The sequence below is a fragment of the Phaenicophaeus curvirostris genome, chromosome 5 (assembly GCF_032191515.1).
Source record: "Phaenicophaeus curvirostris isolate KB17595 chromosome 5, BPBGC_Pcur_1.0, whole genome shotgun sequence".
NCBI lineage: Eukaryota > Metazoa > Chordata > Aves > Cuculiformes > Cuculidae > Phaenicophaeus > Phaenicophaeus curvirostris.
In genome coordinates, this window is record NC_091396.1 from 58,524,466 (window position 1) to 58,550,866 (window position 26,401).

The window sequence follows — 26,401 nt, forward strand, 5'->3', positions numbered from 1 at the left end:
GAAACTACTAAAACTCCTCATAGACCCCAAGTGCCAGGTGAGATCTGAGCCCGAGAGATCTGTCGTTGGGGATGTCGGCATGCCCTGCTGTGGCAGTTAGCTGTGGTAAGACCCATGGTTCAAAGGAAGGCAAAGAAAGTGGTTTGTGTAATCAAACAGAGAATAATTCTTTCCATGTCTCTGCAGATGTGCTGCGGGAACATTGCTTTTCCATGTACGTGTAACTACTGTGTAAATACGGTGAAATAAATGGATTACAGTCAAGCGGCTTTCCAATGGTACTGTTCTAACAGCTGAAAGCTATGTTGCATTAATAGCATCTAGAATGAAAACTGCTAGTGCCATTTGTGAAGGATTAAGAACATAAATATAATCAGAAGGGGCAAGCTATAAAACATGGTTAAACATTTGTACTGTCTCACAAAGTTGAGTATGTATACATTTCTGAATTAATGTGATGCCTTTACTGTTTCACTGTCCAGACAGGCCTATTCTGTTTTGGCATCTGAATACCTTATGCAACAGGCATGTCATAAGCTTTGGAAGTTTTGGTCACAAGCATATCTTCCCATCAGTCTCTCTGACTGCAGCAGAAAAACTGTAAATCTGTCTGCTTAACAGCAAATTGAACTACAATGAGTTTTGGTCAACAAAAACAGACTAGAATTTGAGACCTAAAAGTTTTTAATGAAAATGGTGAAGTAGGACCAAGCCGTTACACATTCAAAAGCGCTCAAGTCAAGTCATTATTCTGGAACTAAAAGTAATGCTACTTTTAATTCTCTTGTGGAAGGAGTACCAGAAATCTGACTTTGAAAGCTTTCTGTCTTAGGCTTTAGTTTCTAACTTCGGAATGACCATTGCTTCATTAAACAATTCCTTCCACAAACTGATCATCTTGCTGCTTAGATGGTTAACTGCCTTATCTGAAAGGCAATGCCAGGTTTCATTGTAAGCTGCCTTCTCATTTCTAGGTTATAAAAAATGTAACTGTTATTCTCTAAACATCTCTTGAGACCATGGGGCTGAAGTAACACAATGTTTGCATTAGTTTGCAAATGGTTGTTTACATTTACTTGCAGCACAGATCGTTTCCCTGACAAGTACTTTGCACCCTCAATGGCAAATTAAAGGCCACAATGTTCTCTTCTCCTTGTAGTTAGTAAAATTTATGCATAAATCAATCAGTTACTACGTTTATCCTATCTCTAAGCCTTATTTTGGTCAAGTAAACTTTTGATAGTGGTCCTAATAACTGCTGATTGATATCCAGGCAAGTAACAGTTATCTAATGTTGTAAGCCAACAGATGGAAATAAAAATTGCTACTTAATGACATGCTCAAAGAGCTTCTGAACTTGAATTGAACAGAGTGCTGAAACTCGTATTACCTTGCAAGTTTCTTAGTAGTATTGTGGAGCAGGCTGAGTAAATTATATTGGCTAATTTTTCTTTCAAATACACTATAAAGTGTGAAATATACTGGTTATATTCAAGTCTGTGGGATCTTTCCATTGATTTTGATCAAAAGCGCAGCAGGGGGTAGGTCCCCGAATGTCACGGAATTCTCTTGGTAACATCTTATTTGCGCAGTTTGTTCTTGTTCTGTATTGGGGAAAACAAAGTTACTTATTTCTATGTCTGTACTTTCAGCTCCATCATGAAAAACTCTCTTGACATATTTATTCTCTTCTAGGTGACAACCACCAGCCAACTACAGGACTGTCACAATGAGTTTTGTTGAATATGGAGATACGATAAAGGATGGTGACACAGCTATTGTGTTTTTGGGCCATGAATCCATGTTTCCTGTGAAAGTCCAGCATGGCACTGTGACTCAGACTAAGTATGGGGTCATCAGGCATTCCACGGACCTCATAGGGAAGAAGTATGGCTCCAGAGTGACCTGCAGTAAAGGAGGATGGGTATATATTCTTCATCCAACTCCAGAACTGTGGACCATGAATCTTCCGCACAGGACGCAGATTCTGTATTCCACTGACATCTCCATTATCACCATGATGTTAGAGCTGAAGCCAGGCTCCATAGTATGCGAATCAGGTAATAATTAATATGTTGAAATCCTTTATTAAGAACTAACGCTAATACTTTCATGAAAAAACAGGTTTATATTTGCATTTTGCAAACGTCACTTTTTTTTCATTGTGATAGTTTTCCCAGCCTGCACTTTGAGTAGTGCTGTTTCATTTGCATGTGTTAATCAGCTGCTCTTGAACAAGTAATGTTGCTTCAGTAAGTTGGCCTCGTGTACCAGAATACCTTTGAGTACACGTTCGATTAATTAATCTTATTAAAATAAATATACAAACATTTTTCTTTCTGTTTTCTGAAACTGTTGCTACGTATTACACTTCAAAAATATTTGCAAATACATGATTTGAATAAAAAGTCAGGCTTTGAATTTGTGGTTTCAGAGAATATAGTTGAGATAACCCAGTGAAAGAGACTCTGATGATAGGATGTTGAGCTAGTAAGGGAAATAAATGGGCAGTATTTATATATTGTGGTACCATGAAAGTACATATATTTCCTCTTTCTCTTTGAAAGTGTGATCTGTTTCTAGCACACGGCAACTGACTGAAAAATTGATGTAGCTGTATAATACAATGGATGATGTGTTCATCACAGGGCTGTGTTTTGTTTCTAAACTTGGCTAAATTTATCACAGCTTCCATCATTTTGCTGAATTTGCCAATAAGGAGTGAAATCTTATATTAATAGATACTTTCTTTGTTAGATGCAGTTTATAATAATGCCTTCATGACTTTATTTCTACAGGCAGTAGGAGGCTCGCTTGGTTTGATTCCATCTCTGTAGTTTGGAAAAGAATGAACTGAGGTAGTTCGTCCTTGCCTTTTTTCTAGCTGTTTTCTTTGAGTCTTTTTATGAAGCAGTTTTATGCACTTCCCTCTCGAGCACAGCTACGGCAAACCGTCGGCATTGTGGGCTTGTGCTGCACCGTATTTTCTTGCATTTAACATTTCCTGTTCCCACCCAAGCATCATTTTGGGCAGCTTTTCAGGCATAATGACCACTTTTTGACACAACTGTAGCACCACTTAGGTCAGCATCCAGTTGCAACCATCAAGAAACGGGTGGAATACGGAGCTGGTTGCTGTACAGCAGCCCTTGGAACAGGCAAAGCCATATGCAAAAGTCTCTGGTGCTGCTGAAATGGCTGGGTCCTGTGAGATGAGTGTATAATTTGGTTTGTCGGACAATCAGGCATTTTTAGGGTTGTCATGGGAAGCAGCGGTATTGTTCACTGGGCATCTCTTCCGTTCTTCCCCTCCCTTCTATGTTTGGACAGGATGGGAAAAATAAACACAGCAAATTATTCAGATGGGGGAGATTTGAATTGCTTCTTGTCCTGCCTCACTTGGAATAGGTGAATGTTGGAGTATGGAGGTGCACATGAAATGTTTACAGTAAAGTCAAAGGTACCTAGAGAGGATGAAAATGTTCAAAAGCCCATTTATCTAAACAGCTAAGAAATGGGAACTTTTGAGGCGTAACCTATCCAGATTCCAAAAGATATTATGAGGCAAAAGCCACAACAATCCTTTGTTCTAATGGGAAACTGTCTCTAGGTTTATTTTAATGCTTATGCTGTCATAATATCACAAGTTCAGCTTTCCAGGAAAAGTGAACTGTTTTACTACTGTAGTTGTGCTTGTATTGCCTGCCAGATTCTCTGTTCATGAAGAAAGAAAGAGAATTGCATCAAATTCATCTGGTTAACCTTGACACAAGAGATCTTACTGCAGGTTTTCTTCCAACTGACAAGCAGCAGTGATGTGGATTAAAAATTTTACAGATATTGACAACTGGAGCCTCCAGTGTGATGATGTAACCTACTTTGGTGCCATCCTAAATCAGACAGTATTCACTGATCCAAAATCATTAGTTCTAGATTAAACTTGTCTGGCCTAGATGGAACCAGCGCAATGGCGATTAATAGGAACAAGACGGGAAATCTAGTCTAGTAGTGACATTTGAGTCTGCTTCCTGCTGGTGCTGGATTTAAATGTATTTTGACCGTTGATTAGCATGGAGGTCTGTCTTCTTTATAATTTGAAATTGGACTAGTGTACATAGTTGCTGTATGGGCTGGCAAAGCAGGCACTGTAAAGATGCCAGGTTCTCTTCCTCTTGTCTTCCTAATTAGACTGTGGAAGTGTGTCCTGCATGTACCTGGTGTAAGCAAGCAGAATTGTGGATTAGTCTCCACAAATATATGGAGAAAGGATCGATAAAGCAAGATTAAATAACCTCTATGTCGTGCTGTGACGCTGTGAATACGAGCGTTAATGATCTTTTGTGTGTGCTTAGGAAAATTCAGTAGAATAAGCAGAGGCTTGATTTTATATTACTTGAATTATGCAGTTTAAATTGATTAGTCATGATTTGTCAAAATGGTATAAACATGTTAATATAGTTTTTGCTATTTTTAATCATCTTTAATAAATACATAAAGAGCAAGCTTTTCATCAGTACATGGCATAATTAAAACGATCCAAGCATACTCTATCAATGCTATAAGAGAAGATAGCGTTTGGCTGATGTTTTGTGATGGAGATGTAGGAACATGATCCTTTTTCTGTCTTCTGCTAATTTCTGATTTGTAAAGATATGCTGAGATTTAAAAAACATTAGTGCCATTATTGGAGCTGAATTCTCTTGAAAACGTTGGTCCCTGATCTGAGGAATTCCTTGCTCTGCAACAGTCTTCAACAGCCTGATCTTCCCAGAATTAAGGGATACTTGAGATAGCTGCTAAAATATCTGCTGTGGGTGGCCTGTGTGAAACTTTAATTCTTCTCAGGTAACTCTGATCCCATTTGCGTTCATTCCATTTGCGTTCATTACATGTGCAGCCACAGTGTAGAGAAAGGAATAAGCTGAAATTTTTTTTTATGTCACAACACTCTCCAAAACTAATCTTGATGGCAACTTTCAAGGCAAGGCTATTTTCAGTCCAGTGACTACAGTTGCCTGTAGTATAACAGCTCTCTGACGACAGATTTTGAGGTTTTTACATTCATTTCTATACTACATTTGAACTAATTTGAAACCTTTCAGATATTTTTTCCAAACAAAAGTGTGTGCAATCTTTTTTTTTTTTCCCTTTCCAGTCCCCACGTTTCTAGGTTTTTTTCTGTCCTCTCTCCCTAGCGAGACCTAAACAGGTGTCCGTCTTAACCCTCAGAATTACTCAGGGAATGCAGTGCAGCACTGTGAAACCTCATTTAATCTGATAAATCTCAGAAATATTTTGGCTTTGACGGAGCATTGTGTTTAGACAAAATGTAATTTAGTCAAGAGTGTTCTAACCACCATCCCAGTGATCCTTCAGCACTCAGCAAAATCAGACTCACATGAGCAAAAATGTTATTTTTTTTTTTTCCCCTTTCAGCTAAATCCCAAATTAAAAATTTCTAAAAGCTGTTCATTGCCACACAGCAATGAGTTTCTGAGCCCACAGACTGGATTTCTGAAGACTAAGAACAGTATTCTAGGTCCTCATGGTTCCTCTGTGGAGGAGTAACTAGAGCTCCTGGCCAGCTTCTCAAAAACGATTATGAATTTTTGAAACTCACAGCCTGGGTATAGATTTTGTTAAGAGTACACTCATAAAAAAATAATAAGGACTTAATGATTAATGGATGCTTACTAAATGATTAATAGTTTATTGTGGAGGCCCACAATAACAAGTCAGCTGTATGCTGATGACTCTTCTGCAGTGCTTGTAGAGTTTTTGATAAAAACTGATCATGTCTTCACTATTTTCGTGGCATAAGTATATGTAAACTGTTTGCAGCTCCGTGTTTAGTGTAAAGTACAGGCCAAGGTTTGTAAGTATTAATTCGATCTTTGAATGTGCTCATACTAATTAAGTCCATGTTTTCTAATGTCTCCTCTATCTACCTCTTAGCAGCTGTTCAGGTTAAAGTGAGAGAAGAATTGAAAAACCCAATCCTTGTATAGCCCCTTTTGAAGTGCAAGAAAGACCTCATCAATACAATCCTCAGAGAGCATAGAATTCTCTTAGTGTACCAAAGAACTGAAGCAAAGCTGTGGCCACATGAGACATCCCTCTAATATATTCAGACTTGTGGCTGACCTGGAGCTGATGAGGAATGCTGTTCATACCCTAAAGTGCTTGTTTCTAGACTTTCTAGATTCGCTTTCATCTTATCACTTCACTTGACTACCATGCGTATTTCTCATGCAGCTCTGAACTTAATGATATTATGTCTGTTCTGCAGAAGGTCTCTCCCTAAACAACTCTGACTCTTGATTCTCTAAGGAAGAATTCTTTTCAGTCTTCCATTCCTTTTGTAGGCAGTGCCAGCCTTGAAAACTTACCCACAATCCTACCCCAACTCTTCAGTCTGGTCAGTGAGCAGTGGCCCTCTCTGACCTCTAGTATGCTGCCTAAAATGCCTGTTTTGGTATGGTGGCCACAACAGATAGGCAGGAGAAAGAGCTAATCTCCTGTAAAGGGAACTTCCTGATGTACTGTTCCCTCTTTCAGCTGCCGTCTCATTTCCTTGAAACTTTTTCTCCCCCTCTCCTCCTCCCTCTCTCTGTCCCTGATCTTGCTGTGTTTCACCTTTGCCACCAGAATTTGTGCCCTTGGCTGTCTTCACAGCAAGATCTTTGTGTTAGTTTTAATCAGAGGCTTAATATCTCTCCATGTATTTGCTGAAAATTATTAATGATTCTCCTGTTACATAAACTTGTCACGCAGAGTGAGCAGTCTTGCTCTGTTCAGTGTTTCTTGGTAGATATTAGCTGTGGAGTTGTTAGCTCCATCTCAAGATTAACTTTCCTTTGGTTTTGAGGGTCTTGCCGTTCTCATGGCTGCCTCATGACTTGTCGTCTTATTTGCTAGGTCTAAGCGGCGTAGCTAGGAGACAAATACAGCAACACTGTCACTGCTTTGTTGTGTTTACTCATTTTAGAATATCTTAGGTAGCCAAATTTTGCAGCAGAAACTTGAGTTCTATGAAAATGTTGTGTTGACCCAGTCAGTGTTAAGTCATACTTTGCATACTTTTAATTTTTCGTATTTTCAAGCAATATGAACCTATATATGCACTTAACTTCTTCAGCTTTACTCCAAAATGCTTTTGCTTATGCAGAGCTGTAAACGACTATAGATCCTAAATCACAATTTGTAGTTCCTTTTTTTTGAGAAGCACCACCCATGAGGAGAAATTTTAGGGAAGGCAAGCCAAGCAGTAGCCTGCAATGAAGAAATGTAGTGGAGCACAGAATCAGATCAGTTATATTTATAGCATAGGTGAGATTCCAGGACATTAGAGAAATATCCTTTGCAGTAAGAAAACCAGACTAAACAGAGAACAGTGTAAAAATATACTCTTATTCAGCTATCAGCCAAGTGCTATGCTAGATGCTGTGGTAACACTCATACCAGTGTTCAGCTGTGTATCTATACTTTGGGGAAATAGCATGTGTTATTATTGAACAGCTCAGATGTTGCTCAGGGTAGCTTTGAAAAGGTGAGAAATGAGCTTAACATGAGCATTGTCTCAGATTACTGAGGTGGCTTCTCTGTGGAAAACCTGTCACTTGCATAAGCAGACAGTAAGAGGAAGAGATCTGTTTGAGGTCATGAGAATGATGGGGGGATGCATCTGGGCAATTCTTTCTTGCTTACAAACCAGAAGGAAATATCAGTAAGTGCTGAGCTAGTGTTTTGTCTAGGAGGCCACTTGTTAGGATTGAAATCCTAAAACTGCAGTGTTTTCCTTGTTGTAGGAGAGGGCAGAAGCACTCCACTGAGCAAAGATGTGTCAGAGAAGAAGAGTGGAATGTGCTTGAGCCCAGGAAGGGAAGGATAATGCATTGTCTGCAGGGCCATTAGCCACTTAACTCGTGGTTTTAACACAAGATCTTAATTCTTGCGTTTGGACTGAGATGGACCATATTCATTGTCTGCTTGCTGATCCCCTGCAGGTTGCCTCTCCTTAGGCTTTGAGGTTTGAGTATGGCGTATTGGGGACCTTGCAGCATCTCTTTAAATGCCTGCAAGGCAGATGTCTGCTTTTTGACTAAGATGTTTAGGGTCACAGAATGTAAAAGAGCATCATATTTTCCAAAGGCATTAGCTATGACCTGAGTGCTCACCTAAGTGAGCTCTAGGACAGCAGCTGTGATGTTAAGAATGTCTTCAGCACAGTTTGAATTATCATCATTTTACCTCTCTTCTGCAGAGTCCATTCATGATTAATACACTCTAATTAAATGGGTATTGTCCAGTGAAAGAAAGCAGTTTCTAGGGCTCTTTATAGTGTGAGGTGTCAGAAAGACAAGCATCCTGATGGAAAAATGATAAACTCTTATTTGTTCTAGAAATTGTCTTATCTTATGCTTTCCAGAACACAGGCATTTCATTGCACATATACAAGAACAGAAATCCATTGAAATCCACTCAGTTCATAACTTGCTGCTTCTGGTACAAAATGTTAATTTTGAGTGTTCAGGGTTTTGATTTGTTTGTATGCAGGTAGTTCAGCTGTGATATTTCAGGTTGGGTAGCATTCTAGTTCATGTTTCAGTAGTGTTTCTTGCAATTTCCTGCTTCCTTGACTGATTCTGTACCACGCTAAGAATGTCTTTCTTTTCCTAAGGAAACTTGAACCTGACTAGAACTTATTCCAAAACAGTGCCTAAGATGCTTCGAGACACATTTTGCTGGATTCTGCTTTTTTTTCAGTAGAAATTTGAAATAAGGACAGAGAGCATTTGAAAAGGAATACAACAGGTGGTGGGAGGACTCAAACGTTAAATGTTGCAGATTTGTGGGGGGAGATGATGAATGTAAACATCCTTTTCCCCTTCTACAATATCAGAGAAACGTAGGGTTGAAACCCTTTCTTCTTTAGGCAGTGGTGTTTGGGCTTTAGGGTTTGTGGTGAGCATGGACTCGCACTGAATTGCCAGACCCTTACATTCTTAATGCATCACATCAAGCGTGCTGAACTAGCAGGCACATGAGAGTTGAGGGTCATCATCATTTCACAGGGCTGGGTTCAGAGTCTGTCCTCTCTTCAAGGAGAGAGTTAACAATGGTGGGTAATTCATAGCCATCGTGTTCTTTGTTTCCTACAGTTTTGAGGGTGTTGTCACGGAGAAGGCAGGCAGCATCTTCAGAAATACTCTAATTAATGATGTTAGTGTGATAGAATTTGATATGTTAAAATGTGATACATGTGTATTATTCTTGTGTTTGCCGTAACCAGTCAACAATAAATAATTCCTGGCAGCCTTGTTTAACAAAAGCTCTGTCTGTAATATGCCTGCCAGTGGTGACTTCCAACACCCTGATTTCGGTACAGAGTTTGGCTTGGAGTGTTTGTGAATTAAAAAAGAGTACCAGAAAATAAGCCAAAAAATCTTAGTGGGTTTTCCTAGGAAGGGGACAAACAGTATCTTCTGTGGCACTTTTAAGAGCAGATTTAAAAGGAAAGTGATTAAAAATGTAAAAGAATACGAACAAGGAAACTGGATACATCACAAGCTGCCTCTCTCTTCTGCTTACAGCCCAGCTGTGCTGACAGGCCTTCTGTTCAGCCCTTCAGATCAGCAGAGAAAGATGCAGAAAATGTTCAACATTACTCGTTTGAGTGGTAAATTAACTGAATTCCGTCAGGGTGCAAAAGTTCTCAGTTGTGCAATTCTGCCTTCTGTCATGAAATGTAAAAGTAGAATTTCAGTCATTTTTGCATCCTGTGAACAATAGTTCCCTGCTGTTGTCATTAAAAAAAATAAATTGATAAAATGCTATTTGTTTGCTATGCGCATGTATCATTGAGATTTTACAACCACATGGCTGCTGTGCAACCATCCTTTTGACCAGGAAAATGTTTATATTGACATTTAGAGCCTACAGCTGCCCTGACCAGATAGAATTATCGAATCATAGAGTCACGTGGTTGGAAAAGACCTTTGAGATCATCGAGTCTAACCGTACCTGTCCACTACTAAACCTTATCCCTGTGCACCTCATCTACCCGTCTTTTAAATACCTTCAAGGATGGTGACTCAACCACCTACCTGGGGAGCCTGTTCCAGTGCCTGATAATGGTTTTGGTGAAGAAATTTTTACTGATGTCTAATCTGAACCTCCCCTGATGCAACTTCAGGCCGTTCCCTCTCATCCTGTCCCGTGTCACTTGGGAGAAGAGACCAACACCCATTCCACTACAACCTCCTTTCAAGTGGTTGCAGAGAGTGATAAGATCTCCCCTCAGCCTCCTTTTCTCCAGGCTAAACAACTCCAGTTCCCTCAGCTGCTCCTCAGAAGACTTGTTTTGCAACTTCTTCACCAGCTTTGTTGCCCTTCTCAATGGATGAGTTTGGGTTGGAAGGAACCTTAAAGATCGTCCAGTTCCAACCCCCTTGCCATGGACAGGGAGACCTCCCACCAGAACAGGTTGTTCAAGGCCCCATCCAATATGGCCTTGAACACTTCCAGGGTTGGGGCATATATATATTTATACATGATTCCATGAGTACATGGATTTGCACTTTAAATAAATACGTGTGTCAGAGTTTGTCTGTTCCCTTGGCGCTCTCTGAGCCCAGTGCTAAAATCTGTAGGTCCTCCCTCCTGTCTCATCTTCCCCATTAAAGCTGGGAGGGGTATGCAGATCTGCCCATTGCGGTCATAGCCCTCTCAGAGGGGAGCAGAGGAGCAGTGCTGATTCTGCAGTGTGGGTGGTTGATCCGGCGGCAAACCTGGGTCCTGAACTCTGTTTATATTCTGAATGGCTGCCCTTTCAGAGCTGTCAGGTTAAATACAGTGCCAAGACAATGTTTCTCCTCTTATGTGACCGGAGGGCAAGAACCTTGGATCCGTCAGTAAACTCTGACTTCCTGTGCGGTGACGGAAAGTATCGCTCCAATTAAGCAGCCATACCAGCCCCTGTGTCCCCTAATTAATTTCCTTTCTACTAGTTTCTGAGCTTTCTCTGTCACTGCTGTACTTCAGGTTCTCTGCTTTATAAGAATTTTAAGATATATGCTAGTTGAAAGAGCTTGCTTCAGCCTGAAATTTAGTGTGAACAGTCATTGAAGAGAGCCAGAAATAGATTTGTGAGAAATGTGTTCCAGCTACAGAATTATAAATCAATAAGCACAGATAATTTGGGGTTGCTGTGGGGTTTTGAGTTTGTGGGGTTATTCCATTAAATGCCACTTGAGTGAGTAATTTGCAATGCGAATTGGTGTATGGGTGTTTTCTTCAGTGAAAATGTTGGTTATTAGTCATTCGTCTATATAATACACTAGTGGATCATTTAAAACAAGTTTTCTAAATTATCAGACTAAAGCAAGGAAAAAAAATATGTGTCTTAGTAGTCCCTGATTGTATGTGGCAATTGTACTTACATACAATTACAGGGATCTCAGTAGACTTCGCTGAGGTGTGTATGTATGTGTCACCTGTGAAATCAAATTGTTTGGTCAGTGTGACTGCAAGGAGCCAAGAGGCCATAGCTTCAGATAATTGCAGTGGGAATGGAGGATAGCCAGTATCTCTTAAGAGACCTGGGTAAAACACACTCCATATCCTGAAGGCTGGGTTTTTTTCAGAGGTATCAATAGGATTTTCAAGCACAGACCCTTGCCTACATCTCATCTTTGTTTTAATTAATTATAAGGTTTTGAAGATATGTTAAAAATTGCCTTCAGTTCTTCTTACCCTAGAAGAGTCTGGCACTTTGAGAAAAACTCTGGTTATTTTCCCTGACTTTTTCCTGTTGCGTTTACTTCCTGGTGTTCTCCTGTGGCACTTGTTAGAGCTATAGCTGACCCTTGGCATTATTTTTCTACTCCAGGGAGGCAGGACAGGTCTTCAGTTTGCCAGATATTTAATTAATGCTTTGAGGACTCTGAAGACTGTTTCCTAGGTCATTTAGTCCCTTTCTCCTTATGAAAGAAGGACTGTTCTCTAATTTAACCGATGTTTTCCGTTCATTTGGGTTTTGAGTAAGCGTTCCAAGCAGGAGAACTAATGGAGAAGACCTTTGTTCTAATGTTTAGCACTGTCAAAAGGCATTTCATGAGTTGTTTGTCTTTTCTAGGTACAGGCAGCGGATCTCTCTCCCATGCTCTCATCAGGACAGTGGCTCCCACAGGGCACCTGTACACGGTAGAGTTCCACCAACAGAGAGCTGAGAAGGCCAGAGAGGAGTTTCGAGAGCATGGAGTGGAGCACCTGGTCACCGTGACCAACCAGGACGTCTGCAAAAATGGGTTTGGTGTTTCAAACATTGCAGACGCCGTGTTCCTAGATATTCCGTCTCCATGGGAAGCCATAGGACATGCAAAGTCAGCGTTAAAAGCTGAAGGTAACTCCACTTTTCTCTTTCTGTTCATGAAGTACCATGCATGCACACATCTGCCTTTGAGCCATGTGCTGTATCTGCTCGCTTCCGTTGTGTGATCACTGTTCTCAAATGTCCCTAAGGCTGAAAAACCTTCAAAAGAGGTCTTCAATTTACAGTGGAAGATTTGAAAGGAGAAGAACACATTTTTCCTACAGGCCTGTGCTAGCTGCAAGAATTAAAATGGGCAGTTTATAAAAAACCCTTTGAACTTGTCAAGTGCATTTTGCTAGATCTGAGGTGTGTGGGAAGCAGCAGTAACAATGAATGCTGAAAGCAGATTTCTTTGTCAATTCAGTGGAGAGGTGTTTGTATAAAAGGTGTTCAGATGCACTTTACATCATTTGTTACAGATTTGTACCTATTTAACAGAGCACCCTGTCAGTAATGTTAAAGAAAATGTGGAGATACTTAAAAATGCTTGCCAATTTTTGCCTTAAATCTTTGCTGTTGGAGCTAATGAGAAGTTACATCAGTTACAGTGGGAATGGAACATAAAGGCTGTTCTAACTTATGCCAGTTATTCCAGAATTGTGGCGACAAATGAGGCCTACGGTTGAGGTATTGGATGAATTTAATCAGTTTATTACAGAACTTTTCCCTACTGAAAAATAACCTTCAGTGAAGAAATAGTTCTTTTATCCTGGACTAAGTTTTCCCCTGATTAACGTTACACTAGTCTAACTGTACCAGTGTGGATCTAAACTAACCAGATTGCTTCCATCTACAAAAGCGATTTTTTCTAATCAAGAGAGCAAAGAGTGCTGAACAGTCCCCATGCTGGGATATGAGTTGAGCAGAACTTGATTCTGTGCAAGGTCCAATTCTTTTTTAAAATATGTAATGACAGGCCTGACTTTAAGTGAATTGCTAGGTCTTTGTGAAATCACAGGATTTAAGCTTGTTCTTAAAAGGTCACTGAATGTGCATTACCTTGGTCAGCCAGGACTGACCCAGCTGTTAGGCTACCTCAGCTACTACTCAGGTATTACTGAAAATTTTCTAGAATGCTTTCTGATACCAGTGTAACACATGCTTTCTCTAAAAAGTGAGTAAATAGAGAGAGACTTGTTACCACTTTGTACCTGCAAGGGTTACAGCTCGATTTGTAGCTGCTTTCCAGTGTGCTCTGGGAAAAAAAATTCATTTTCACTGCACTGTACGATGCCCTTCCTGTGCTCAAATTATCTAATCTAGTGAGCACAACGCTCAGCTGACTTCCCAGCTTAGAAGGCGCTGCATTGCGCAGTCCAATTTGAATTATTTAAGTGGTGCATGTTTAGAATAATGAGCAGAGCTGCTTGAAGTTTTGAATCCTTGTCTCACTCCAGCATTTGAAATCCTAGAACAGGTATTATAGTCCCAAACTGGCTGTACCATCTGGCTATACCTTTCTTTGCTATGCTACAAGATTACATCTGCTTAGGCAGTAACACTTAAAAATCCAGTATTTTTCTGTTTGTGAAATGGCATCATGCGCTTTATGTACCAGTTAGAAGGCGAAGTTGCTGACCCTTCCTGCAGTTTTGGCTGCAAACAGCCACCAGTGTTTGAAATGTGGTATTAGTCTAAGGCTCTTATTTTGGGTACCTGACTGAGCTGGGGGCATTTGTTTTTGTTTTGCCTTTTTGCATATAAACAGAAGTTGTTATTCTTTTTTCATATGAAATATAATTGATTGCAGTAGTAATAGGTACAAACTATCACATATTTCTGTTCTATTCCAAATCATATGGGTAGTTTTGGGTTTTTTTACTGCTGTAAAATCTAAAATATGATAGAAGGCTATCTGTAACTGCTTCCCGTTCCCTACTGCAAGCAGATAATTTTATAGTGCTTCTTTGTTTCATTGTTAGATAGTTGAAGCTTTTCTGCAGTGAGAACAGTCTGTGCACATGCTGCTGCTGTTCACCACTGTTCCGAGGGTTAGTGTAGTGATAAAGCATCACTAGAGAACATCAGTTGTTCCACTCTCTTTCCTCCACGCACTCTCTTATATCTGGACAGGGTCACCATTTGAACCATTCACACTGTGGGTTTTATTGTGATGTGCCATGCAAATACTGCAGCTGTACAGCCAGATAGCGGTAATTTATTCCCTAAAGTATTAAGGTACTTTGAATGAAATCAGAGCTAAGTGAATTCAATATGTAGCATCAGCTAGCCTCCTCTTTGAAACCACAATATTCATTACAGAGTGTTCCGTTGAGACAGTATGTAAGAGAGTTCTTAACTTTAACATAAGCTTATCAAGTCAGTGTTTTCTCTCCTACTTAAGCTCAAGATCCTGAGTAGCTGCAGCTCCTAGTAGGGTGAGTGTTCATGATCTGCTTTACAGAGTACACTTATCACTCACATTATGCCTTGCAGCATGCTGTAAATATGCTACTTACAGTAGCCGGGCCTCCCATTCAAAGCACTGCCAACCTCTGAAGAGCTAGAAGAATGAAATGGTACTGTAGGTTTGTGACTTAGAAGGTTCTTATTCTGTGGTGATGTACTCTGCTGATGATCAGGCTTGCATCTCTGCTACATCCTCGTGCTGATTGAATCAGTTGCGCTTTCAGCAGAAGTGCTGCTTGTAATATCTCTTGGGCACTGCTGCACTGCAGAACTTGCTTTCATTTCCAGACCTGAATTATTTTTCTTTCATAGCATCTGCTGATTAATGCTTTTCTATACTCATAGCTGCTGTTCCTAATATCTGACCTTGTTGGGTTCTGCAAAATTGCCATTTAACCCCTTCAGGTTATATTTAAAAAAAAAAAAAAAGGAGAAAATTAAAAATAAATATCCTTAATATCCTACAACTCTTAAATGTCCCCAAACTTCTGACTCACAGTCATCTCACAGATGAACACTGTAGTACTTTGAAGATAATTCTGCACCCATCTACTCTGCTTTCATAAATATTGTGTATTTCTTCCAAGGCTGTGGAAGAGGAGGCAGGAACCCATTTGTACAATACATTTCACACAAGTTTTAAATTTTGAGGTAGGAGTATAGAAAAATACAGCCATATATTGAGTTGTGTTGGCCTCTTGCATTATAAATTGGTCCTTGGTGGTGTTTAAATTAAGAGTCTGAGTCACTAAATCATTAAAGCCACTCCTCTTTTATTTCCCGTCTTTCTCTTAAAAATTTTACATTTAAATGACTTGCCATTCCCTTTTGAGCATCATGGAGCCCCTGAAATTAGATCTTGTCAAATTGTGATCCTTGAGATATCACCTGAATCAGGTAATGTGGTGCTGTCAGGTCTCCCTCAATTCTGCAGGGAAGTTTCATCTGAACTTCTTCCTGATTGGGCCTCTGCATTTCCTGCCATCACAGAAGCCCTTCAGCACTACTTTGCTCATTGTAATAGTAGTTGATACTCATTTCCATTTGATTTTCATTTGTCTTATTTGTATGCAATGGACTTAAAACAGATCTTGTTTGCGTTTTTTTCCCTTAGCATAGCCATTGATTGCAGTCCTGACCTGCCAGGTGTTATTACAGGTGCTGTATAAGAGAATAAGTAATAGCTCATCCTCCCAGTAGCCTGAGGTGCAGGTAAGGCAGTGCCTAGTTTAGCTAGTTTCAGTTTTCATTTGGGCTCCACTGAGCTTTCAAGGAATACCACATCCATGTAGAAGGCCTCCTTGTCTGTTTTTCTTGGCCTCAGTGGTTATTCATGGCAGTGTTTTTAAACCAACCAAGTGTAGCTTTGAAGAGCAGCTGTAAATACCTGGCCACAAGTCTCCCTGCTGTAGTATCTGAGTAGGGAGTACCCCAGGCTGAATCACAGTGAGAGGTGGGCAGTGTCATCAGGGCTGATGTTGTTTGGACTCAGGCTGCCTCAAGAATGAACAGAGAATGTGTTGGGGCAGGAACTGGAGCCTGACAGTCTAGCATGCTGTCGTTCTCCACCCATGCAGGTGGTACTCAAGTCGGTATCAACACTTTTCATGTCCCTAGGAGATTGTTTTGGAATAAACGGATGAAGCAATAAGGGCTTGCCAAAATGTCGGCATCACCCTTTGCTCAGTGTGGTGCCTGCTTTGATGTGAAGGCAAATTAACTCAAGGTGAGGTCAAAGATCCACAATCTAGCTTTAAACTGAAGCATATCCTCTCAACATCAAGGGGCCATCTGGTCTAGCGCAAAACTGCCCTACTAGGCTATAGGGCTGGGTGCTAAAAGCACAAAGCAGCTTTGTCTGGTTCCCGAGTGCTGGCAGTTTGCTGAGCTGGCCCCAGTAGTTGTATCTTATTGGAGGGCATTAACCTGGCGTCAGTCTGTCAGGGATTGGTGGATCATATGTGCACAAAGGCCTGGCCTGAAGTAACAGTGATTCTTTCATGTGTTCAAGAGTCAAACAGAAGGATTCCTGCATCACAATCTGTGCTGTGAAGTGCCAGTCAAAGCTATTGGCCTTCACACAGTTATATGAAGTAGTCCGGGATGAAATGATCCTTAAAACAAGTTGTTAGATTTTCTTCCCCATTCTGAAGACAATCAATTCTTTAATTTCCTTGCTGCATGTTTTTGCCAGCCCCTAGCAGTGAGCAGGAATAAATTGCTTTTGAAGGATGCACCTACAAATGTAGAGGTTAAGGTCATGTTTGCAGAAAATCACATCAAACTCCTGTTAATGAGCTGGCAAGAGATTTGGAGAAAATTTTCTTTTCTGAATCAAGAAACATCCTTTAATTTCGTTCAACAGCCAAATCCTCTAATTTCACTTGTCAGGGAAGCTACATCAGATCGCCCACGAGCACACTCACTTAAAGGACGTTCTGTCCCCTTTTCCAGAGGCAATATTTTTAGTGTCCTGTTAGCACAGAGTAAATGCCACGGTGATGCTGCTCAGTGACTTTGCTGCCTCGCCCCTATATAACGATAATGTCTGTGTGTTTTTTTCTTCCACGAGATCTTTGTGACGTAATCTTCCAGTTATGATAATGCACTGAAGACCCAAAAGCCAGGGGTGTGTTCTTTTACCAGGGAGGAAAATGCAGTGCTTTGTTCTTTACATCACAGAATCATTTCTAAAATTGTAGGCCCTTCTCCCTGGAACTTAATGGTGTTTCACTACATATGTTCTTTTTACATCTTCTGAATAATACTAGGGTGATGAAAAAACCTGTTAGAGCACTTGTGACACATACTGTAACCTACAGAAGTGAGAGCACATACCTTAGACACGTTTTCTGTATCATAAGCGTGCACTGGAGTTCTTATTCTTTGAGTAGCACTGACAGATTTTCCATACTTGAAGTGTAATGTAGTTATTAGCTGCGTAGAACTGGTAGAGGTGTCAGTCCTTGCTCAGACAAGTGAGAAACAAAATTGTTAGTTGGAGTTGCACAGGAAAATACCAGGAACTGTTCTTGAAGGAGGAGCAACTTTCAAGGCTCTGACTTCTTGTAAAGATGCAAGGGTGTATCCCTTGATTACTAATTAGTTGATTACTAATTAGACACTGTCTGTTTGAGTGTACAATGCTATGTGGATCCAATCGTCTCTTCCATTTCCCCCTTCCCTTTAACTCTCTTTCCTAATCGTACCAGCCTGAATTGCACTTACAGTTTTCATATCCTCTGGATCCTATTGCTGGTTACAATGACTGCCAGGACTGTGTGGGCTTGTTCCAGCCTACGGCTTTTGGAGATTTAACCTCTCCATTAAATGTTCCAAACTAACTCACTCTCTGTAAAACTGGAGGTAGAAAAAAAATTTAAGTCTTTCATACGGTCTCATTATTCTCTTCTCCTCAACTATAGCACTTGTCAGATGCATTATACATGAATAAACACATTTTTAGACAGCTTTTCTGATCAAAAAGCTCACACAGCTTCCCAATGTGAACAGGATTAATCTCAGATAATTACTGTATCAATTTATGATGACACACAGATCTCATTAACCAAATTTAGAAACGGTAGCTTTCCTAAAAGGAGAGCTCTGAAAGAACACAAACTCGGTTTGTACTGAAAAGTTTCTGTTCAGTTGCTTTCACTGCTCTCTAGCCTAGTCCGCTCCTTTGTGATCCACAGACAGAGCATTGCGCCTCAGCAAGCAGAGAGGGAGAGAGTGCATGTCTTTTCTTCATTCACTAAGGAATCCTTGTCATGGCAAGCCAAAGCAAAGCATATTCAAGTCCTTTAAGCCCTGAATGCCTCTTGATGTCTAAAGAACAAGAGGACTCCTAGAGAATCTGAAAATCACGAATGCTGAAATCTAGATTTATATCCTTTTGGTGACTGTGATACAAAGGGTGTTGCATAGCTGGTAATCCAGCGGCTGTACAGAGGGCAGCCCACAGCACAGAGAATTAAGAAGCCTCTGGTCTGTTGAAGGTGACAGCATCTCTGCTCTTAGAACAGATGAACATGTCCTTCTGAGTGTGGTTTTCTGCTGCTTAGCATCCACATTTTTGACCGCTCTAAACACACCATGGCAATCGAAACTTCCCAAATCTTTCTAACTTCTTGTAGTCTGGAACTGCAATTTCATTTTTGCCTTCCAAATTTCTGCTAATTGTAGCTTTCCAATCTTCTCATAATTGCTTAATAAACAGGTGCAGCCTGTAAGTCAGAGCTGGCCTGCCCAATTATGTGTACAAGAAAAAGCAGAGGAGACCCTTCTCCCGCTTGTTAGGATCCATGAAGATAACATACATGGTGGGTTTGCTTCTAAGCTATTTGTAGGTATATTTATTTCAGAGGGATGTATAATAATAATAACTGGAAGAACAGATATGAAAGGGAAAAACTGAAATTGGCAGAACTACTAAAACCCACTGGACACTTTCAGTTATGTGGATTACCAACTGTTACACTGTTTTCTCACTCAGTACCTGAGAAGCTCCCAGCAGTGCAGTAAGTAAAGTAACATTATTTTTTGTGCTTCCCCTCTGGGTATTAGCTATTGCAAACAAGAGTTTTCTTCCCTACCAGGCAGCCTGAAAGCCCATTTTCTCTAACTATACTTCCCCAAGCAGCCTGCTTTGCAAGGAGTCAGTCTGATAAATCAACACCAAGTTTGGTGTTGACATGCTGTGCTCAGCTGACCGTCCTGAGGCAAAATGAAGGGTGCTTTGCCTTTAACTGAAGGCTTGACAGGAACTGTAGGCGGCTCTGCAGCTTGTATGGCAACAGCTGTGTGCAGGCTACTTAGTTTTTGACTATAAATCCAGAGCATGTGAATTTGAAAGCCTAAACATATCTCGAAACCTCTGTAGTCAGAGTAAATAAGAACAGGCTTACTGTAAATGTAAATATATTTTCCTTTTTTATTGCAATATGAAACACCAAAACCAAAAAGCCTGAATGAACTAGTAGTAAGTCTCTGATCTTTCTGCAAATTCTTGCTTTGCAGACAAAAGAGTTATTGTGAACTGACATTTAGCTAATTTAGACATTTGTTCACTTCCCTACACAATAAGGATATAATATATTTATTTCTAGCATATGTGCATCATAGTAGCTTTCTAATTGTGTAACAGAGTTCTTCCTGGGGTTCTGTTTTATGTCTACAAACATGCGAGAAGTGTGTACTGCTTTGGCCAGAAAAGATTACCTGTCTGATTCAGAATCATTTTGGTAGCCCTGGTCATTGCTGATGAACATATAAATCTATTTTCATGGGAGCTAATGGACTGGATGTGCAATTAAATTGTCATCAACAGAGTTGGTTAATAATGACACATACCGGCATTAGTTTTGCAGGTGATTATTAGATTTGGTTTTTAATCATCACTCCAGGGAGTTACTTGTCCATAGTACTTTGTTCTGAAGATGCATGATAAGAACCCCTAGCTGTGGAGACTTTATTTCAGGACTAAAATTAAATCCTACTTAGTGTATGGTGGATTAACAGTCATGGAAAGCATTCTTCCCTAGTCAGTACCCAGCCCATCATTGCTGCACAGTAACTAGAGTGCTGCAGTGACACTTTCAGACCTGATGCTTTCTTTTTTTAGAAATGTGACTTTAGAAACGAAAAAGGAAAAAAAAAGGGGAGTTTGAGATAAAGCAGGCTTCACATAGTCCCAGCATAGCCTCTATTTTTAGCAGGATGCTTTGCTCTCACTTGCATGGGTTCTTTAACTGCTTAGACAACTTGTGTTAGAAAGCTTGACTGGGTGAGCCAGGGAGAGGGCTGGGAACGTATGCAAGTCAGGTCAACAAGCATTTTCATCTAGTTGTAATAAGTAAAGCAATATCTGAAGCTCCATCACCAAGTGTTCCTTGCTCTGGCTCAAAAGCTTTTCAGGAAGGGCAGTTGCCTCGTGATACGCTGTGTCCTGGGTGAAAGCACATGCCCTGGCTTTATGGCAGACAGTGTCCTTATAATTCTTTGATCTGATTTGGCTGTGGCTTTTCAGAGTAAATCTGAATCATTCTATTCTCAGCTGTTAAGGTGACATTGTAGCATGCAGAGAGTTATAGGGGGCCAATTAATACTCTGTATTTGAATCAAAAATCTGAACTGTGCACAGACAAGAAAACAAGTGTTAGTTTATCCCTTAAGTCATATCCTAGAGTTCTGAAGCATTTGCTGTAAAACTGCCTGATACGCTGTCCAGTAACCTTTAATGCTCAGGAGACATGCTAGTCAGCTTGACTAAAAGGGTGAAGCCTTAGCAGCACTCCATCTATGGCCTGGAGAGATTACTTTATTCTGTACACGCATACCATCGTTCTCAGATAAACACAGCCGCTTTTGTCAGAGTGCGTGTGCACGCACGCTTAATTCTGATGAAGGCAACTCTGTACAGTGTACACAGAATGACTTCTGGCTTTGTGTGAGTGCCAACTTCAGTTTGGTGTCTCAGTCCAGAATAGCAGATAGTGATTCCAAAGGAGTTGCTGTTCTAAAGGGATCAACTTTAACGGTTTTAGCATGAACGAATGTGGTGGGCAACCCTGGATTTGGAAGATGAATGAATTTGCTGTTGTGATTTTTAAAGGGTCTAAAGTCTCTACTCTTGTAGAGTCGTCCGTGTTTGATTCTGTGCTGACACTTCAAACCTGCATAGCTGCCTCATGGAGATCTTGAAGAATGTTTTCTACTTTGTATAATAGTAATCCTGTGTGCATCTGAGAGAACTTGAAAAAAGATAAAAAGCGCTTCATTTTGGTTTTTGTTCTCTTTCCCACTACCTGTCTCATTTTGCAGGTGGCCGCATCTGCTCTTTCTCCCCCTGCATTGAACAAGTCCAAAGAACCTGCCTAGCGATGGAAGAATATGGTTTTACAGAAATTAACACCTTGGAAATTCTGCTCCGAGTCTACAATGTAAGGACAATTAGCTTGCAAATCCCTGACCTTGGAAAAGCAGCTGAGGATAATTCTAGCGCTGGCTTTGACAGCACCAACCCATCAAATCAAGGTAGCTCATGCGTTAATCTGCAGCAAGGAACTGTGCAGTTCAAAAGCGGCGTGCCACTCAGGGAGATGGTCGGTCACACTGGGTACTTGACCTTTGCCAGCAAGAGCCTGTTTTAGTACACGTTGAGTTTGTGCGGTTCAGAGCGTCCTGTGTGTTTGTGTATCTACTCTGTTTTCATGGTTCTTCTTTGTAGAATATCCAAAAAATTTCTGCTTGTCAGGGAATTCCATATATAGTCAGATTTAGTTGGAATACATTTTGTTTAAATAGCACACAAGCATTAACCAGAGCAACATCAAGGGAATGTTGAAACTCTGGAATGGTGCTCCACTTGCCGTCAGAAAGAAGATAAATTAATAGCGAATGGCCATTCGCTGGAATGTGCGTAATACAGATCTCTCCCAATAAGAAAGCAAAACAAGCCACACACTAATTGCAGATAAGCTGGATTTTTTTCTCCTCTTTTCTGGATTATTTTCCCAGATTTATGTTTGTATTTTTTTCTAGCACCACTAGACACTTCTTTTTTAACTTCTGCAGTTTCTCTGTTGCTATTAGGAAGGTGAAAGTGGCTACTTGCTTTATTTTAGTTACAAAAGTTGGGAGGTCATAGGCTTGCCAGCCCTACCGATTGCAGAATTAGTGTTTCCTTGGAATAGCATTCGGCTGCACAGAGGAATATTGGCAGCGCACAGGAACACAACCTCTCACTCCATTCCAGGCTGGCATCTGCAAGTCATTTAGATTACACAGAGATCGAAGAAATGTGCTAATTGTTGGATTTGGTTTAAAATAGTATATTGTGCTCATGAATTTATAGTAGAATCTTGCTTCAAGTAGACCTTGCTTCATACTGTAGTCTTCTAATGGATCATCTGCTTTCATAGTAGATGAATCAACTATGAAAATTCACTCAACAGCTGGTTAATGTTATCTGAACACCTCTTCGTAAGCAGTGTGGCTCAGATTCTGTTTGTTTGGTTGTTTATGTGCATTATGGTATCCTGTCTTCCAGTGGTTGAATGACAGGTTCCTTTTGGCAGGATTTCTGTCGCCAAATTGCAACAACAATGCAAAGTTAGTAAAATCCTTAACCATCTTTATTAATTAAGTTTTCAGACCATTTACTCTTTGGTCTTCCATACAAAGTGATGGGTGTGATGAACTGCTGAGTCCTGGACTAAATTTCATTTTACAGATTAAAATAATTATGCAAATTTATAAACTTTCTTATTTCTTTTTTTCTAAAAACTGAATTCACAAGTATTTTTATTCCAGCCATTAGTACTGTCTATAAAATGTTTAGCTGTGCCTTGCATTCGGTACTTGAATATATTGATTGCCATGTAAGAAAAATAACCATTCATAAACCACTGCCTGAACATTTGAACCTGATATCCCTCTGCCATTCTTGACAAAAATAAACAAAGCTAAGCTTTTAACATGTTATAGCAGAACGCTAATCCATAACGGTTTAAAGAAAGCTCAACCGATCACGACAGCAAAGATAAACTGTTGAGCAGATTAGAGGCAGAAAGCACTTCTGCTGAGCTGAATCAGTTACATAAGTTGGCCTACAACTGCAGCAGTTCTCCAGAAATTATGTGAAAGTTCTCTTTCTGCTGCTAGTGTTCTCCAGAAAGGCCTGCAATAAACTGTTAGCACTGTTTATGTGGCTTGGTGGCTGTATTATAGTGACATGCTTGCATGTGTGTGTGCATGCACGTGTTTGTGTGCTTTAACCACCCCCACAGAAGGTGCTATCATAGGGAATAACAACGTTAATGTTACAGGGTTGTTCTTAACTTCCCTCAAGGTGATTCTCATTCATTAGCAAGTGGGATCCCCAGTCTTCACCGAGGGTAATTCCAGCCCTAGCCTTGATTATTTTTTCCTTTATTTAAAAATAGCGTAACATTTAGACAGGATTAAAGAGGAACAAAGTCACATTTGTGTTGTACAAATAGACACGGAATGGAAATACCGATGTGTCTCATGGAGCTTGAAACAAGGCTGATGCCTTTTTGCCTACAAAGCCCAATTCAAACCCCCTTGAAATAAAGCATTGACTTTGCGTGGACCCATATTGATTTGATCCCTGCTGAGGAAGGGCAAGCATTGCGTAAGAGGAGAAGGATTTCATTTCTGGCTTTGCAATATTAAAAAGGCTTCTGTGTTTTTGTTGCCAGTCACAGCCGTGGCCAGCAGCACCACACCACTTCCTGCTGCTGCTTTGTTGTCAGGATCACAAGAAGGATCCCACACTGTCCAGCCTGGATGGTATTGTGCTGCCAGAACCCCCCACTATTTAATTCTGATCACCTGTGTTTTATATTCTGGCTACATTCCCTGCCAAAAGTGGTAAATCCGAAACATGTGCCTCTCCTGCCACACTGGGGGAATCTGCCCAGACCGTGCTTACAAAGATTCCTTTCTCTTAATACATTTTAGTCTTTGGTCAGGGATGAAACATCTCTTCTTCCTGCCCGGACACAGCTTGGTCACACCTTGGCAGGCTGCACATTTTCATTGCTGTGGTGTTCTTGGATCCCTCAGTTGTTGTGGAGAAGCACCAGCACACAGCTCTGCCCGACAGCCAGGTTCCTGTTGCCGTTGTGCTCCATGTCCTATAGGCTAGCATGGAGAGCAGTCTTAGACATCTTGCAACCTACAAGGCAAACAGTAATGACTAAGATGAGGCTTGTGAAACACTTAAGAGGTCTGCTGCTGTTCACTATTTACCTGTGCTTTAATTAAAGCATTACAGATCTGTATCTCGTTGTGGTTGTTACCTGCCTACCTGTTAGCCCAACGCTGTTTTCCCCTGAAGAAGGTGTGATCATAAATCTTCCTTAAAACCTTAAAGGGATAAAGTAGTAAAAATACTAGGAATTCACCCTTCTGCTTAATTTCACACTCTGTCTTCTACTTCGGTAATTTGGGATACGTGATGGTGAGGAGATGGTTCTTCCTGGGAAGCATTCCAGAGATGAGGGTTCTGGTTCACGCTTACTCCCTCGAGAGTACATCTGTGCTTCATTAGTCCCGGTGAATGGGATGATTGCGGAAGTCGTGGTGACCTAGAAAGCGGGGGACGGGGTGGGGCCTAGAGATGCAGCAGGCCTACATCTATCTGCTTGTAAATGCTAACATGCATCCCAGCTGATCATTTAGGTGGGCGAGTGCACAGGGCAGCCCATGTGTTCACGCCTTACCAGGTTCCTTCTGGACAGATACATGATAAAACTTTTCCCTCCTGAGCTGCAGTTCAGTGGTGTTTGGTGCTTCCAGCTCACCCCTGATGCCAGTGGCAGCAGTACAGGCTCAGAAAAGGAGGGCTGAGAAATGGCTGGGGTGTTGGAGGCCGTTCCTGTGCTCTGTCTTGGCTTCTGCTTGCACAAAAATGGGGGAGGCACAATAAGAGCAAAGTGGGAGAGTCAGCGTTGCATAGCTGTGGTGTTACACTGCAGGCAGGTGCAGCTGTGGCTGGTCAGAGGGAGTAAGGGGGTTGCCCTAGGACCAGAAAGTTCTGTCTGTGTCACCATGAGGGAAATATGAGGCACACTAGCTTCTCAACTGCTCCTGAGGAGCTATGTTGTTCAGATGCCAAAGGAGGAAAGCCAGATTGTGTTATTTCCTTTCTCTCTATGTGACAGCTTCTGAACTGCAATGAATCTACATCAGTATCAACACAGGGAACAAACAAACCTTGAATGAAATCGTCAAGTAAAAATAATCCTCCTCAGTGGTATCCAGCCCTTTACCTGCATATCTCGTCCAGGAGCGATGTGTCCTTTTGTAGGCTGTTAGGGGTGCGTTGTTCTCCAGCCGGAGCGCAACAGCTTTGAACTCTGAGGTTAGCTGGCTGATAGGCTGATAGAAATGCAGAAGCCAGCTGGGAACACTGGCCTGTGGGGCATCTCACCGTACTTGTGTGTTTTCACCTGGCTGCTAAGGTAGATAAGCCACAACAGGGCTTCCCTTGCTGCGGAGTGGTCCCTTCCTGTCACCTCCCCCATTCTGCCCTCACATCTCCAGCTGACAGACGCACCGCTGGCATGCACCAGCTCTTCTGGCAGTCCGAGGCGGCTTGGATTGCACAGGCAAGTTTTTGGCAGAGGCAGGCTCCTTTTCTCTTCACTGGCCCACAAGGCAAGGAGAATGGTTGTTTTTCTGCTATTTTTCTGCCATCCCATGAGGGCATGTGGTCACAGAGGTACAGGTACAGCTACAGGTACAGCTGCTGTGAGGTGTGGTGGTGGGATGCTGCCTGACTGCTGCTGACCCCAGGCACCCTGCGGAGAGCAGTGCGCTGCCGTGGCAACAGCACAGCCTCATTCAAGACAGTGAAGACCTCAGCCTGAAGTTATTTCAGTGGGGACTGAGTGGGTTGGTGCTAAATATCGTATTCCTTTGTAGTTCTTAAGAGAGTCATTTGCATGAATGGTTCCAGTGGAGCTGTGGAGAAGCCCTCCCTAGGGTCCAGATAGCTGCAGGGAATGTCAGAGACCAGGACTGAGTGAATTCAGAGCTGTTGCTCCCAGAGGTGCTGGCTGTGTAAGTAGAGGAAGGAGTTTTTTC

At 41.2% G+C, this 26,401-nt stretch overlaps 1 protein-coding gene across 1 annotated transcript; it reads left to right on the top strand.

Annotated features, from left to right (window-relative positions):
* The first annotated feature begins 1,663 nt into the window (after positions 1-1,663).
* On the top strand, positions 1,664-23,269 carry TRMT61A (tRNA methyltransferase 61A). Its single transcript, XM_069858924.1, has 3 exons — positions 1,664-2,060; positions 12,137-12,403; positions 21,608-23,269. The coding sequence occupies exons 1-3, from the start codon at positions 1,730-1,732 to the stop codon at positions 21,934-21,936; spliced, it is 927 nt and encodes a 308-aa protein (XP_069715025.1). The 5' UTR covers positions 1,664-1,729; the 3' UTR covers positions 21,937-23,269.
* The last annotated feature ends 3,132 nt before the right edge of the window (positions 23,270-26,401 follow it).